We start from the raw sequence: 14,469 nt of genomic DNA, 5'->3' as shown, positions 1-14,469 counted from the left end.
CTATTATGCGCAGCGCAAGAAGAGCCGTAGGCCAATGCCATATCATCAACCAATCACATTTGTCAAATCCTTATGGGCTAAATTCCAGCTAAACTTGGAGAGGACAGTTAATTTTACTGCAGTAGGCTAAATCAGTATCACACAAATCAGGATCACACAGAGTGTTTCTTGGTAGTCTTAAACAAATCTAATTTGAAAGTATACACCTCCCACATTATTTGATTTGGGCTTAAAAAAAGAAGACACCTGTACCACGTTAGATATAGAGTTGAAATGTATTCCATTTTGAATTTGCATCCCAATATTACACTTTATATACAGTGCCTTCAGAAAGTATTCACACCCCTTGACTTTTTCCAAATTTAGTGTTACAGCCTGAATTTAAAAAAAGAATTTGTCACTGCCCTACACCCAATACCCCATGTCAAATTGGAATTATGTTTTTAGAAATCTTTACAAATTAATTAAAAATGAGAAGTTGAGGGCCTCACGAGTGGTGCAGCGGTCTAAGGCACTGCATCGCAGTGCTAGAGGCGTCACTACAGACCCGGGTTCGATCGCAGACTGTATCAAAACCAGACGAGAATGGGAGTCCTAGAACACACAGTCAAATCTTCACTGGAGTTGCTTACCAAGAAGACAGTGAAAGTGGCTGAGTTACAGTTTTGACTTTAATCTACTTGAAAATCTATGGCAAGACCTGAAAATATTAATGGCTGAAATGGATTAAATGGAACGGTATCAAACATATGGAAACCACGTTTGACTCGGTTCCATTAATTCCATTCCAGCACATTTCAATGAGCCCGTCCAACTATAGCTCCCCCCCCCCACCAGCCGCCTCTGCTACATACAAAGGTTAACGTCTCTAGGTCAAATGGGGCAACAGATATGAAGGTTTAAGACCGCTTATAACAGTGGCACCTATAGGCCAATCGGTGCCATTGTTTTTGACCAAGTTACTCATGGCCTCTAGTTTCTGTGTTCCAAATTAGAAAAAAAAAGTGACCAATCTATGCCTGAGTTATTTGACCATGACAATAAAAAATGTTAAACAAAATGTCAGAATATTTTTTTGCACAATCATCAAACCAACGTGTAGGCCTAACCAAATGGTATGTTATAACATGATTTGGCCTGGGTTAACCACCTATCCTATCAGGTGTGGTAATTAGCCTACTATAGATCATGGTCATATAATATTACCATTATCATGTTAAGAGTCTAAGAGTAGCAATACAGACTAAAATGTATTCATGCTGCTGCTGAGATACTGAGGGGAAACATTTGAGGTCGAAAACTACCTTCCAAAAGAAGAGTTCATGGGGGGAAAGTGAACAAAACATGGTAAGAAATCATGAATCAAAAGACAAATAGTATTCCTTTTCAGAGTGATTTTATTGAGAAACAAATGAACATAAATATTTCTCATATCATTCAGGGCAAATTGTGCCAAATCCACTCCTAAAACACTGATTTTGTCAAGATGGAATGGGCCTATAAGGCTGATTATATATATATATATATATCAACTCAGCAAAAAAAGAAACGTCCTCTGTCAACTGCGTTTATTTTCATCAAACTTAGCATGTGTGGTCCTCTGTAGCTCAATTGGTAGAGCATGACGCTTGTAACGCCAGGGTAGTGGGTTCGATCCCCGGGACCACCCATATGTAAAAATGTATACACACATGACTGTAAGTTGCTTTGGATAAAAGCGTCTGCTAAATGGCATATTATATATTATATTATGTGTAAATATTTGTATGAACATAACAAGATTCACCAACTGAGACATAAACTGAACAAGTTCCACAGAAATATAATAATGTGTCCCTGAACAAGGGGGGGGCAAAATCAAAAGTAACAGTTAGTATCTGGTGTGGCCACCAGCTGCATTAAGTACTGCAGTGCATCTCCTCCTCATGGACTGCACCAGATTTGCCAGTTCTTGCTGTGAGATGTTACCCCACTCTTCCACCAAGGCACCTGCAAGTTCCCAGACATTTCTGGCGGGAATGGCCCTAGCCCTCATCCGCCGATCCAACAGGTCTTCCCTGTAACGCACAGCGTTGAGATTGACTGCAATGACAACAAGCTCAGTCCGATGATGCTGTGACACACCACCCCACACTATGACGTTCCCTCCACCTCCAAATTGATCCAGCTCGAGTATAGGCCTCGGTGTAACGCTCATTCCTTCGACAATAAACGCGAATCCGACCATCACCCCTGGTGAGACAAAACCGCGACTCGTCAGTGAAGAGCACTTTTTGCCACTCCTGTCTGGTCCAGCGACGGTGGGTTTGTGGCCATAGGCGACGTTGTTGCCGGTGACGTCTGGTGAGGACCTGCCTTACAACAGGCCTACAAGCCCTCAGTTCAGCCTCTCCCAGCCCTTAGCGGACAGTCTGAGCACTGATGGAGGGATTGTGCGTTCCTGGTGTAATTTGGGCAGTTGTTGTTGCCATCCTGTACCTGTCCCGCAGGTGTGATGTTCGGATGTACCGATCCTGTGCAGGTGTTGTTACACGTGGTCTGCCACTGCGAGGACTATCAGCTGTCCGTCCTGTCTCCATGTAGCGCTGTCTTAGGCGTCTCACAGTACGGACATTGCAATTTATTGCCCTGGCCACATCTGCAGTCCTCATGCCTCCTTGCAGTATGCCTAAGGCACATTCAAGCAGATGAGCAGGGACCCTGGGCATCTTTCTTTTGGTGTTTTTCAGAGTCAATAGAAAGGCCTCTTTAATGTCCCAAGTTTTCATAACTGTGACCTTAATTGCCTTCCGTCTGTAAGCTGTTAGTGTCTTAACGACCGTTCCACAGGTGCATGTTCATTAATTGTTTATGGTTCATTGAACAAGCATAGGAAACAGTGTTTAAACCCTTTACTATGAAGATCTGTGAAGTTATTTGGATTTTTACTAATTATCTTTGAAAGACAGAGTCCTGAAAAAGGGACGTTTCTTTTTTTGCTGAGTTATATATGCATGCCTACACAACAGTTTAGAAATGTTATACATTTTTTAGAAAGTATTCAAAGTGTAATATTTCATTCAAACACATTTGAGTAATAGTCATGCATAATGCATAATTTGTCCATTGAGGCCCCTGCCTTTGGTGTGGAGTAGAATTATTATTATTAATTATTAATATTATTTCCACATTCATTCACAATACCTGTATGTATTGTTTTAATGGTTTTAGATGCATGTTAAAAGGAAGGTGAACGTGATTAGCAAATGATTGCATTCATCACACTAATGCATAAAACTGCTTACTAGAATCAAGTGCAATGACTGAATCAACTACTGCTACTTCACTTGTAACTGCAGGACTCACATTAAAATCAAAACCACGTGCACTTGGTTGCTTTTTGTTAAATACCTCAAATCTATATGTACATTCTGCTTTCAGTGGGGAAATACAAACGTTACTAAGCTATCAGTTGACACACAAGACAGATACCGAACAGTGAAGCTAAATGCACTTTCACCATCCATCCCACTATCACGTCGAAACGCATAGCGAGACGGAACTAAGATGGCCAACCGAGCACGACACGGTCGCGATACCTGAAAAGAGAGCATACCAAATAGTAACACGGTCATCCACAAGATGCATTCAAGTTGGAGTATGGAGAAAAAGTATGAAAATGTATGCATTTACTACTGTAAGTCGCTCTGGATAAGAGCGTCTGCTAAATAACTAAAAAAATAAAAGTTATACGGCATGCATTCTCTCCTACTCGATCAACAAGCTTGATAGCGTCAGCCTTATCAACCTATGTCAAGACAGAAAACCTGACTAAACTAGGACATTACCTAGAGAAACTATCAAACACCCAGTGTTGACATTAATACTACACTGAACAAAAATATAAAATGCAAAAATTTCAAAGATTTTACTGAGTTACAGTTCATATAAGGAAATCAGTGAACTGAAATAAAATCATTAGGCCCTAATCTATGGATTTCTGGGAATACAGATATGCATTGATTGGTCACACAGATACCTTTTAAAAAAGGTAGGGGCTTGGGTCAGAAAACCAGTCAGTATCTTGTGTGACCACCATTTGCCTCATGCAGCGCGACACATCTCCTTTACATAGAGTTGATCAAGCTGTTGATTGTAGCCCGTGGAATGTTGTCCCACTCCTCTTCAATGGCTGTGCGAAGTTGCTGGATATTAGCCGGAACTGGAACACACTCATGTTTGGTGAGTATGCAGGCCATGGAACTGGGACATTTTCAGCTTCCAGGAATTGTGTACAGATACTTGTGACATGGGGCCGTGCATTATCATGCTGAAACATGAGGTGATGAATGGCACGACAACGGGCCTCAGGATCTTGTCACGTTATCGCTGTACATTCAAATTGCCATCAATAAATTGTAATTGTGTTCGTTGTCCGTAGCCTATGCCTACCCATACTATAACCCCACTGCCACCATGGGGCACTCTGTTCACAATGTTGACATCAGCAAACCGCTCGCCCACACGCCGCCATACACGTTGTCTGCCATCTACCCGGTAGTTGAAACTGGGATTCATCCGTAAAGGGCACACTTCTCCAGCCTGCCAGTGGCCATCGAAGGTGAGAATTTGCCCACTGAAGTCGGTTACGACGCCGAACTGCAGTCAGGTCAAAACCCTGGTGAGGAAGATGTGCACGCAGATGAGCTTCCCTGAGACCGTTTCTGACAGTTTGTGCAGAACTTATTTGGTTGTGCAAACCCACAGTTTCATCAGCTGCCCGGGTGGCTGGTCTCAGACGATCACGCAGGTGAAGAAGCCGGATGTGGAGGTCCTGGGCTGGCGTGGTTACACGTGGTCTGCGGTTGTGAGGACATTTGGACGTACTGCCAAATTCTCTAAAAACGACACTGGAGGTGGCTTATGGTAGAGAAATTAACATTAAATTATCTGGCAACAGCTCTGGTGGACATTCCTGCAGTCAGCATGCCAATTGCACGCTCCCTTCAAAACTTGAGACATCTGTGACATTGTGTTGTGTGACAAAACTGCACATTTTAGAGTGGCCTTTTATTGTCCCCAGCACAAGGTGCACCTATGTAATTATCATGCCGTTTAATCAGCTTCTTGATATGCCACACCTGTCTGGCGGATGGATTATCTTGGCAAATCTTGGCAAAGGAGAAATACTCACTAACAGGGATGTAAACACATTTCTGGGATATTTTATTTCAGCTCATGAAACATGGGATCAACACTTTACATGTTGCGTTCATATTTTTGTTCAGTGTAGTTCCCAAGGAACTTAAAATCACGCTAACCTGTGAAAGCTAGACAGGTCTCACCTGGACAAGTGGGAAAAAGGTTAGTAAGCATAGCGCGCCCGCTCGGCGTAGGGGTCCCGCGGGATGTCATAAGCCAAGCTTCTGGGGAGGGAGGACACCGGGGAGAGGCGCGCGCGCTCGTACGCGTAGCCCTCAGCATCAGCAGGGATTCGCCGGATCGGGCTCCGGTCGCGTGAGTAGTATGAGGAGATGGGGGCTGGTAGGGGGAGGGGATGGCGCTCGTATTGGTCGAGGCTAGAGGGCGGCAGGCGCTCCCTCATTATGGCCGAGGAGGGGGGAGGTGGGGCTGGCAAAGGGACAGACCGGCGCTCTTCAAAATAACTGGCTCCATACGATTGAGCCCGGTACTTCTTGTAGAAGTCCACGACACCATACGGATCCCGGTCCTCGTAAGATGACCGGCGCACTGGGTTGGCTGGGATCGCACCATAGCTCAAGCTGCTGCCTCCGTACGCTGCCTCGCTGGCGTATGTCCGGGCCATGCTATGTTCGGCAGCGCTCATTCCATAACCTTGCGGGACACCGTAACTCATTGCGCTCTCGTAGCCCGCGCCCCTGTCATACCCGGGTACACTGTCGCTGCCGTAAGCAGACCCCCTGCTGCCGATGTCGTGCACGGAAGCGTAGCTGCCACCGTAACCTGGATCGTCGCCACTGAAGCCCCGTTGATAAACGCGGCCGCCGCGACTGCCCCCGCCGAACCTGGGGGCACCGCTATTAAATCCGTCAGAGCTTGGCTCGGCACCCTCTCTGTAGTTGCCCAACGTGTCGAGCGGGCATTCTTTGGACCAGTGGCCTTCCTGCCCGCACCGATAACAACCAGTCCTCTCTCCCATGCCGGGCGTAGTACGCAGGCGGCTAGTCGAAAGCTTCACGCTCAGCAGTTTGCCTTAAAAAAAAAAGACGCAAGAGTTTACGACGATACAATAAACTGTTCCATCTATATCCATGTACATGATCTACGGAATAAGATACAAGCCGGGCATGAACTAAAACACTACCCTAATAGCCTACATTTTGGAACTCCTCTGAAAGTAAACACTGACGATTGTTCCATGTTCTATCCAAGCAACACTGATCCAGGTATATGAAAATATATCCACAACTGACGCATAAGGGTCTTTCCAAACAAAAATCTAGTCCATATTTTGGTTTGAACTTTAAAGTTAAAAAAATGTGTACAACATGTGTTTGATGTATTTGGAGATAGCGGTTGACTGTGCCTTACTCTTTCACCACTTACCTTTATCCATGACTTACCTATCAGTTTTGTTAAGACCTTTTCTTAGTGAATAGAACTCATTCTAATTACCAGGGTGGGCCTACACCACATTGGGCACCGACCAACCAAGCCCTGCCTGTGTGAGTTCACCTTGGAAGGCCGTGTTGTCCAGCCCACTGATGGCCTCCATGGCATCCTCCACACGCTCCAAGTGGACAAAGGCATAGTCCTTCACTATGTCACACTCCACCACTGGGCCGTACTCCTCAAACTTGGCCCGCAGTTCTTGGTTGGTACAGCTGCTGTTGATATTACCCACGTGCAGCTTGGTGGAGGCTTTGGATCTGCTGCGGCTCATCTCCACGTTCATGGCCTGCCCATTGAGCTCGTAGTGGTGGAGATTCTTGATGGCATCTTCCGCCTTGGCTTTGTCGTCCATGTGCACAAATCCAAAGTTCTTGACGATGTCGCACTCTGAGATCTTGCCATACTGGGAGAAGAGGGAGCGCAGCTCCTCTGTCGTGGTGTCTGGTGACAAATTCCCAATGAAGATTTTCACCATGGTGATGCTCCTGCTTCAGTATATGAACAGTGGAAGAGGAAATTAGACAGATGAAATCACTTGATTAAAAAAACACTCTTGGCTCAGGAAGTCTTATGAACCTAAGAGCATATTGATTAACCTATCTACTAGAATATCAAATGATTTGATAAATGTGCTCTATCAATAATCCACTGTGCAGTGCAAGTGGATGCATTGGATCATTATCAGGACCAATTAACCAATCATAATGTTGGTTACTCTCTCTGCCACCAGTGTCAGAAGTATCTAGCAGGAGGTTTGGAACTAGACAAGCTGTCCATTGGTATTCATTCAGGCGGGCCTAATGATTCAGGCTCGTAAGCTAACGTTAAGACGTCGCTATTTCAGCGATCAGCATAGCTGAAGCATATATTTGCACGTGGTCATTTGTAACGTGCAAGACAGCTAGCGACTCTGAATTGCCTTTTGTGGCAACTCTTACACCTGTCTGCATATGCATGCATAACGAGCATGCTATGCTAACAATAGATCCGAAACGCGTTGCATGGTCATATGATCTTTCATAGCTTTATTTCAGTTATTTGCTGTTCACATACGGCAATATGCAATGTCAGAATTCACATAAAAAATAAAGCGATAGATCACATTTTCTCCTTTCGTACCTTTCACGGCGGGATGCCACTGGTTTCCGAGGATGAAATGGCGCCGCGCCTGCTAGTCACAGCACAATCTCTGCCCGTCCTCTCAAAAGGCAAAACCAGATTGGAGGGCGTTGAAATCAGACCGGTTGATTGGCCGAAAGAAGGTTAAGTGCATTTCTTTCCTACTATACTTGATTTAGTATTACCAGGTTTTAGTAGGTATTAGAAAAGTATTCATGTCAATGCATTATCAAGTGTAGATGTGGATCAAGTCTGGATAAAGGCTGAAGAGAGCATACATTTAAAATAAATCGCACCAAAATACTTTTGGGTTTATTAAGAAATTAAACGCAAAAAACGTACACGCTTTGACTGTAGGAAATATACAAACTACAACAATTCCCAGAATAACTTAGCTATAAAGGCACCCATAGAAAGTGATTAAGACAAGATCCCCTTATCTCAATTATTATGTCATAGCCCTGAGTTATGCTAATGTTATTTGCTGTATTCAACATGTTTATGTCAAGTAGCAATGAATATTCAATGAATACAGATCGATTTGATTTATTAAAACTTCTACTGTTAGAAAACAATATTTATGATATTGCTTTATCCTCTTGAATTGGTGTATATCAGATTGGGCCTTCCGAATTACGCAAGAAGAGTACATTTGGAAGTACATGCTATGCTCACTGTTCAAATGAGTACAAACTGAATGCTTCTTTTTGGTTAGGAGACATAGGCAGATATTACTGATGAAGCAAATCAACTGACACAAATTGGAATGTTTGTTTTGGGATAATGATAATGTCATCGTGACAGCAGATAGCAACTCTAAGCAAAAGCAGTATGACAACAGGATTTACTCGACACTAAGTGGAATGTCCTCTTGAAAACAGATGTACGTGAACATATGAAAGTCCTTGTTCTCAAAGCCAGTGCAGGAATTGCACAAATATTCATACCTGTCTATTAAATTTGTATTACCAGGGCAAATTCAAAACAAAAACGTGGTTGAATGACTGAGTTATACATGGCATGAATGAGATTATAATTTGTAATTAATATCTGAACAAACCGATTAAATGAATGAAAAATATATATTCCTCAAAAAGGAGGAAGCTCTAAACTATGGTCACCTCAATACGAAAAATGTAAATGTGCCAAATTCAGTGGCCAATTTGCTTTGAGGAGATTCTTAAAAATAAAATTAAAAAATAAATCGACACGCAAACTAACAAAGCGAGTGGAAAGCCGGTATAGTTAAGCTAGTATTAACATCACACTGTATATGCCAGACCTGTGGTTTCAGATAGCCAACAGTCCCTGTAAGTGACAATTGTAAAATAAAGGAAGTATGTGGACTTGAGTATGGATTGATTAGTTAGTTGAGATGACTTTTCATCTGCCGACGGCTGGCACACTGGTGCCAGGAAGATGCACATGCCGATTTCCGCCCGCATCACTCTCGTGCCATCACATTCCGAGTCACGAAAGGTTTGTTTGCGGCATGTGGCACAGCTCGATGGAACCATGCAGCTCGGAGGAGGAATGGTAGCAAAGGAAAGGTCCGACGGGTCATACACACCTAGAAAAAGAGCAGAGCATTCGCTTTGAGAATGGGATTGTGTTTTACGGTTTAAAAGCACTGTGAAGGGGGGACATAGTTTCTGTTCTTCATTGAAGAAATATTAGGATGAACACGAGTCTACAGTTCCCAGCCCCCACTGTCATCATCATGTAGTCGTTTTAAAATCAATGGCACGCACCATTCCAGATGTCACTCAGAACACACAGAGCAATGGGCCAGTACTCCTGGTTGGTTGGCTCACCTTGGCAGTGTGTAGCTCAGTAAGCATAGCGTGTCCGATCGGTGTAAGGGTCCCTGGCCTGCGGGACGGCGTACGAGGAGCTTCTGGAGGAGGACACCGGGGACAGCCGCGAACGCTCATAACCATAGCTGTCAGAGGTGACGGCCACTCGTCTGATCGGGCTGCGGTCTCGCAAGTAGTACGAGGCGGCCGCCGAGGATGGTGGTAGTGGCCGACGCTCGTACAGGTCGACACTAGAGGAGAGCCTTGAGAGGGAGGAAGAGGGGGGAGGGGGGATATAGCCAAGGCGGCGCTCTTCAAAATAGCTTGAGCCGTATGGCCGTGCCCTGTACTTCTCGTAATAGTCAACATGGCTGCTGTAGCGGTCTCGCTCATAGGCCGATGCTCTCTCAGGATAAGAGCTCGGTAGCCTGCCGCTGTACCGATCCCTGGCTTCGGCGCTGTACTCCCGAGCAGAGCCATAGCTAGGCCTACGGCTCAGAGGGGGAAGAGGCGGCCCCCCCAGGTAACTGGACGCTCTGCTATACCCTAGCCCGCCCATGTAATAGGATGCCGCAGCTCTTGGGGACATCCCGTAGCCACTCGGGTATCTGTCGCCACTCCTGCTGAAACCCGGGGGACCCCGTGGGAAGTCCCTGCCGCGGCCCCTCATTAGGCCACCCCTGGGGCGTTCACCAAGGTCACCATAGCTACCGCCGTTCTGACTGCCGTTCGGGCAGTCTTTCGACCAGTGACCCTGTTTCCCGCAGACATAGCAGCCAGTTTGAGCTCCCATTCCCGGGACCGTGCGCAGGCGACTGGTGGACAGATGCACGCTCATCAGCTTGCCTTTTGAGGAGAGAGAAGAGACGCATGAGACGGTTGGGTTCTGACACGCACACCACTGCTGCTTAACGACTGTTATTTCCTCATTGCAAATACTTATATTAGCATCAATTGGTTCACCTGCACTGTTACGTTGAAACCGGATAAAATAATCACGAAAAAGACTCACGACTTTACAGTGCCATTACATATTCATTAACCTCAGAGAATTAAACCAAAATGATATTCGGCGTCACGTTACAATCTTTATGCAATCTAAAGGGAAGTGTATTCTGTAACTACGGAGAGCACAGACTATCTGCTCTCCCCTGCAAGCGGGTTCACCTTGGAAGGCTGTGTTGTCCAGCCTCCTGATGGCCTCCATGGCATCATCCACAGACTCCATGTGGACAAATGCGTAGTCTTTCACTATGTCAGCCTCCACCACAGGGCCGTACTCCTCAAACTTGGTCTTCAGCTCCTCGTTGGTGCAACCCTCTGGGATGTTGCTGACGTGCAGCTTGGTGGTGGACTTTGGTCTGCCGCGGCTCATCTCCACGTTCATTTGCTCCCCGTTGAGCTCGTAGTGGTGGAGGTTCTTGATAGCCTCCTCCGCTTCTGCTTTGTTGTTCATGTGCACAAAGCCAAAGTTCTTGACGATGTCGCACTCTGAGATCTTGCCATACTGGGAGAAGAGAGTGCGTAGCTCGTCCACCGTGGTGCCGGAGTCAAGATTGCCAATGAAGATTTTCACCATCTTCAAATCAGTGTTGTGTTATTCCTGGAAGGAGAGACAAGCAGTTGTTTGTTTTTGTTTAATATGTTTGTTTACCAAGTCAATTTCAAATGTGTGAAGCTTGAAGAAAAACACCAGGTCCAAACTTAGCTATGAAAGACAGCTAACTTTCATAACTAATGTTATATGAATAAAGGCCTACTTTATTAAAATGTCAAAAGAGAATAAGTTATCAAGCTATCTGACGTAGTAGCTAGCAAACTTACCTAGCTAATGTTATCTAGTTACCTACCGCTAGCTACTTCACCAGCTAGCTGACCAGGCCAAATAGAAAAGTTAACTAGTTAACGTTAGTATTGATAACTTCCATTCAATCGTTCATGGCTATTAAGATGACGTTGTATTTTATATTTTTATCTTGCAGCTAATTTCGTAAGTCCACCGTAGTTATAAAAAGTTGAAATACCCTCACTTCTTTAGCCAGCTAACGTTAACGTCAGCTAGCTAGTAGCTGCCTGTTCTGTCTGAACTAACTTAGCTAGTTTAGCTAGCTACCTGTTCTGTTAACCTGGCTGACACACTCTAAAACCTCCAACTGAAATTCAAATGGTGTTGATAACCAAGCAAGCTAGCTTGGTCTTCGTTAACTAGTTACTATATATATTTATTAATTTTTGTTGCAAGAAACGTTTGCATGGTGCTAGCTACTACTACTACTACTACTTCTGGTCAAACAAAACACACCACATCTTGATAATATCGTACAGGAGATCTTAGTCCTCCCTTTAGCAACTTGTTGAATACAATTCAACACTAATTGAGATGTCAACTTCCACCATGTCCCTTACCTGAATAACGAATTAAGCAGCAAATGCCAATGAATGAATTCTGAAATGGCGCCGTGATTATTTTAGGAAGTGTGTGACTTCTTCTTCTTCGATGAGGTTTAACGGCGGTTGGCATCCAATTTGTTGCATTACCGCCACCTACTAGACTGGAGTACAACTAACTTATATTTTGCTTGAAAAATAAAGAAATACCCTACCATCTAACACGACACTCACAAAATATTATTAATAATTAACACCACCCTACTCCACTATTTAAATAGATTAATTCCTACCTAATGCCCTCCACCTGAAATGATAGGACATCACCACTTAACACTCCCTGTAACTCTTCTGTCAAGTCTCGCACACCCAAATACCTCTCTGCAGCTGCCACCACAACCTCAATTTTCTTCGACTTACGTTCCATCCCTGCAGTACAATTAATAACCATTGCTATAAATGCTAAAAATCCAATTTTACTGAAACATATATCACTCGATGGCCTATCCCTCTGTTCTGGTACATACAGTTGAAGTCGGAAGTTTACATACACTTAGGTTGGAGTCATTAAAAATCGTTTTTCTACCACTCCACACATTTCTTGTTAACAAATTATAGTTTTGGCAAGTCGGTTAGGACATCTACTTTGTGCATGACACAAGTAACTTTTCCAACAATTGTTTACAGACAGATTATTTCACTTATAATTCAATATATCACAATTCCAGTGGGTCAGAAATTTACATACACTAAGTTGACTGTGACTTTAAACAGCTTGGACAATTCCAGACAATGATGTCATGGCTTTAGAAGCTTCTGATAGGCTAATTGACATAATTTGAGTCAATTGGAGGTGTACCTGTGGATGTATTTCAAGGCCTACCTTCAAACTCAGTGCCTCTTTGCTTGACATCATGGGAAAATCAAAAGAAATCAGCCAAGACCTCAGAAAAAAAATTGTAGACCTCCACAAGTCTGGTTCATCCTTGGGAGCAATTTCCAAACGCCTAAAGGTACCACGTTCATCGGTACAAACAATAGTACGCAAGTATAAACACCATGGGACCACGCAGCCGTCATACCGCTCAGGAAGGAGACGCGTTCTGTCTCCTAGAGATGAACGTACTTTGGTGCGAAAAGTGCAAATCAATCCCAGAACAACAGCAAAGGACCTTGTCGAAGATGCTGGTGGAAACAGCTACAAAAGTATTTATATCCACAGTAAAACGAGTCCTATATCGACATAACCTGAAAGGCCGTTCAGCAAGGAAGAAGCCACTACTCCAAAACCGCCATAAAAAAGCCAGACTACAGTTTGCAACTGCACATGGGGACAAATAACTGTCCTCTGGTCTGATGAAACAAAAATAGAACTGTTTGGTCATAATGACCATCGTTATGTTTGGAGGAAAAAGGTGGCACTTGCAAGCCGAAGAACACCATCCCAACTGTGAAGCACGGGGGTGGTAGCATCATGCTGTGGGGGTGCTTTGCTGCAGGAGGGACTGGTGCACTTCACAAAATAGATGGCATCATGAGGAAGGAAAATTATGTGAATATATTGAAACAACATCTCAAGACATCAGTCAGGAAGTTAAAGCTTGGTCGCAAATGGGTCTTCCAAATGGACAATGACCCCAAGCATACTTTCAAAGTTGTGGCAAAATGGCTTTAAGGACAACAAAGTCAAGGTATTGGAGTGGCCATCACAAAGCCCTGATCTCAATCCTATAGAAAATTTGTGGGCAGAACTGAAAAAGCGTGTGCGAGCAAGGAGGCCTACAAACCTGACTCAGTTACACCAGCTCTGTCAGGAGGAATGGGCTAAAATTCACCCAACTTATTGTGGGAAGCTTGTGGAAGGCTACCTGAAATGTTTGACCCAAGTTAAACAATTTAAAGGCAATGCTACCAAATACTAATTGAGTGTATGTAAACTTCTGACCCACTGGGAATGTGATGAAAGAAATAAAAGCTATTATTATTCTGACATTTCACATTCTTAAAATAAAGTGGTGATCCTAACTGACCTAAGACGGGTAATCTTTACTAGGATTAAATGGCTGGAATTGTGAAAAACTGAGTTTAAATGTATTTGGCTAAGGTGTATGTAAACTTCCGACTTCAACTGTACCTACTACTCTCACTACTCCTCCCCCTTGACCCATCTTCCTCTACTTTCTTCACTGCCTCAGCATATGACAACTTCTATACTACTCTTACCCTAGAAACCTCAACCTGCCTCTCTCGCACGGGACATTTCTTCTGTTTCCCCACTCTCGCCACCCTGTTTGCGTCGCACCAAACGACGAGCATCACAAACACCGGGAATCTTCCCCTTCAGTTTGTCAACTTTTACATTTACTGCTACCCCGGTAATCACTCCTTTCAATGGTGCCCTTTTCTTGAGAGCGAAACAATTCACAATTCTTTCCCCCATTTGTTTAGGAAGTGTGTGACGCAATCAAGGGGATCAAAAATAAGCAAAGGAGCCCCCGTCTGTTCAATCGAGATACTACATCAATAATAAAGT

At 44.1% G+C, this 14,469-nt stretch overlaps 2 protein-coding genes across 3 annotated transcripts; both read right to left on the bottom strand.

The window, feature by feature from the left end:
* Positions 1–2,910: 2,910 nt before the first annotated feature.
* Positions 2,911–7,840, bottom strand: LOC121554149 (RNA-binding protein 4.1-like). 2 transcript variants are annotated; one of them, XM_045214507.1, is made up of 4 exons: positions 7,753–7,840; positions 6,697–7,121; positions 5,325–6,213; positions 2,911–3,578 (listed from the first exon to the last, which is right to left on the bottom strand). In XM_045214507.1, exons 2-3 carry the CDS (start codon positions 7,106–7,108, stop codon positions 5,345–5,347), a joined length of 1,281 nt encoding a protein of 426 aa, XP_045070442.1. In that variant the 5' UTR covers positions 7,109–7,121; positions 7,753–7,840; the 3' UTR covers positions 2,911–3,578; positions 5,325–5,344. The 2 variants fall into 2 exon arrangements, with proteins under 2 accessions (XP_045070442.1, XP_041723546.2); XM_041867612.2 differs by having other exon boundaries at positions 6,697–7,118; positions 7,753–7,825.
* Positions 7,634–12,055, bottom strand: LOC121554150 (RNA-binding protein 4.1). Its single transcript, XM_041867613.2, has 4 exons — positions 11,955–12,055; positions 10,716–11,151; positions 9,567–10,394; positions 7,634–9,322 (listed from the first exon to the last, which is right to left on the bottom strand). The coding sequence occupies exons 2-3, from the start codon at positions 11,125–11,127 to the stop codon at positions 9,583–9,585; spliced, it is 1,224 nt and encodes a 407-aa protein (XP_041723547.1). The 5' UTR covers positions 11,128–11,151; positions 11,955–12,055; the 3' UTR covers positions 7,634–9,322; positions 9,567–9,582.
* Positions 12,056–14,469: the final 2,414 nt, after the last annotated feature.

The sequence above is a fragment of the Coregonus clupeaformis genome, unplaced genomic scaffold, assembly GCF_020615455.1.
Source record: "Coregonus clupeaformis isolate EN_2021a unplaced genomic scaffold, ASM2061545v1 scaf0270, whole genome shotgun sequence".
Taxonomy (NCBI): domain Eukaryota; kingdom Metazoa; phylum Chordata; class Actinopteri; order Salmoniformes; family Salmonidae; genus Coregonus; species Coregonus clupeaformis.
This window is presented reverse-complemented; position numbering and strand designations above follow the sequence as displayed.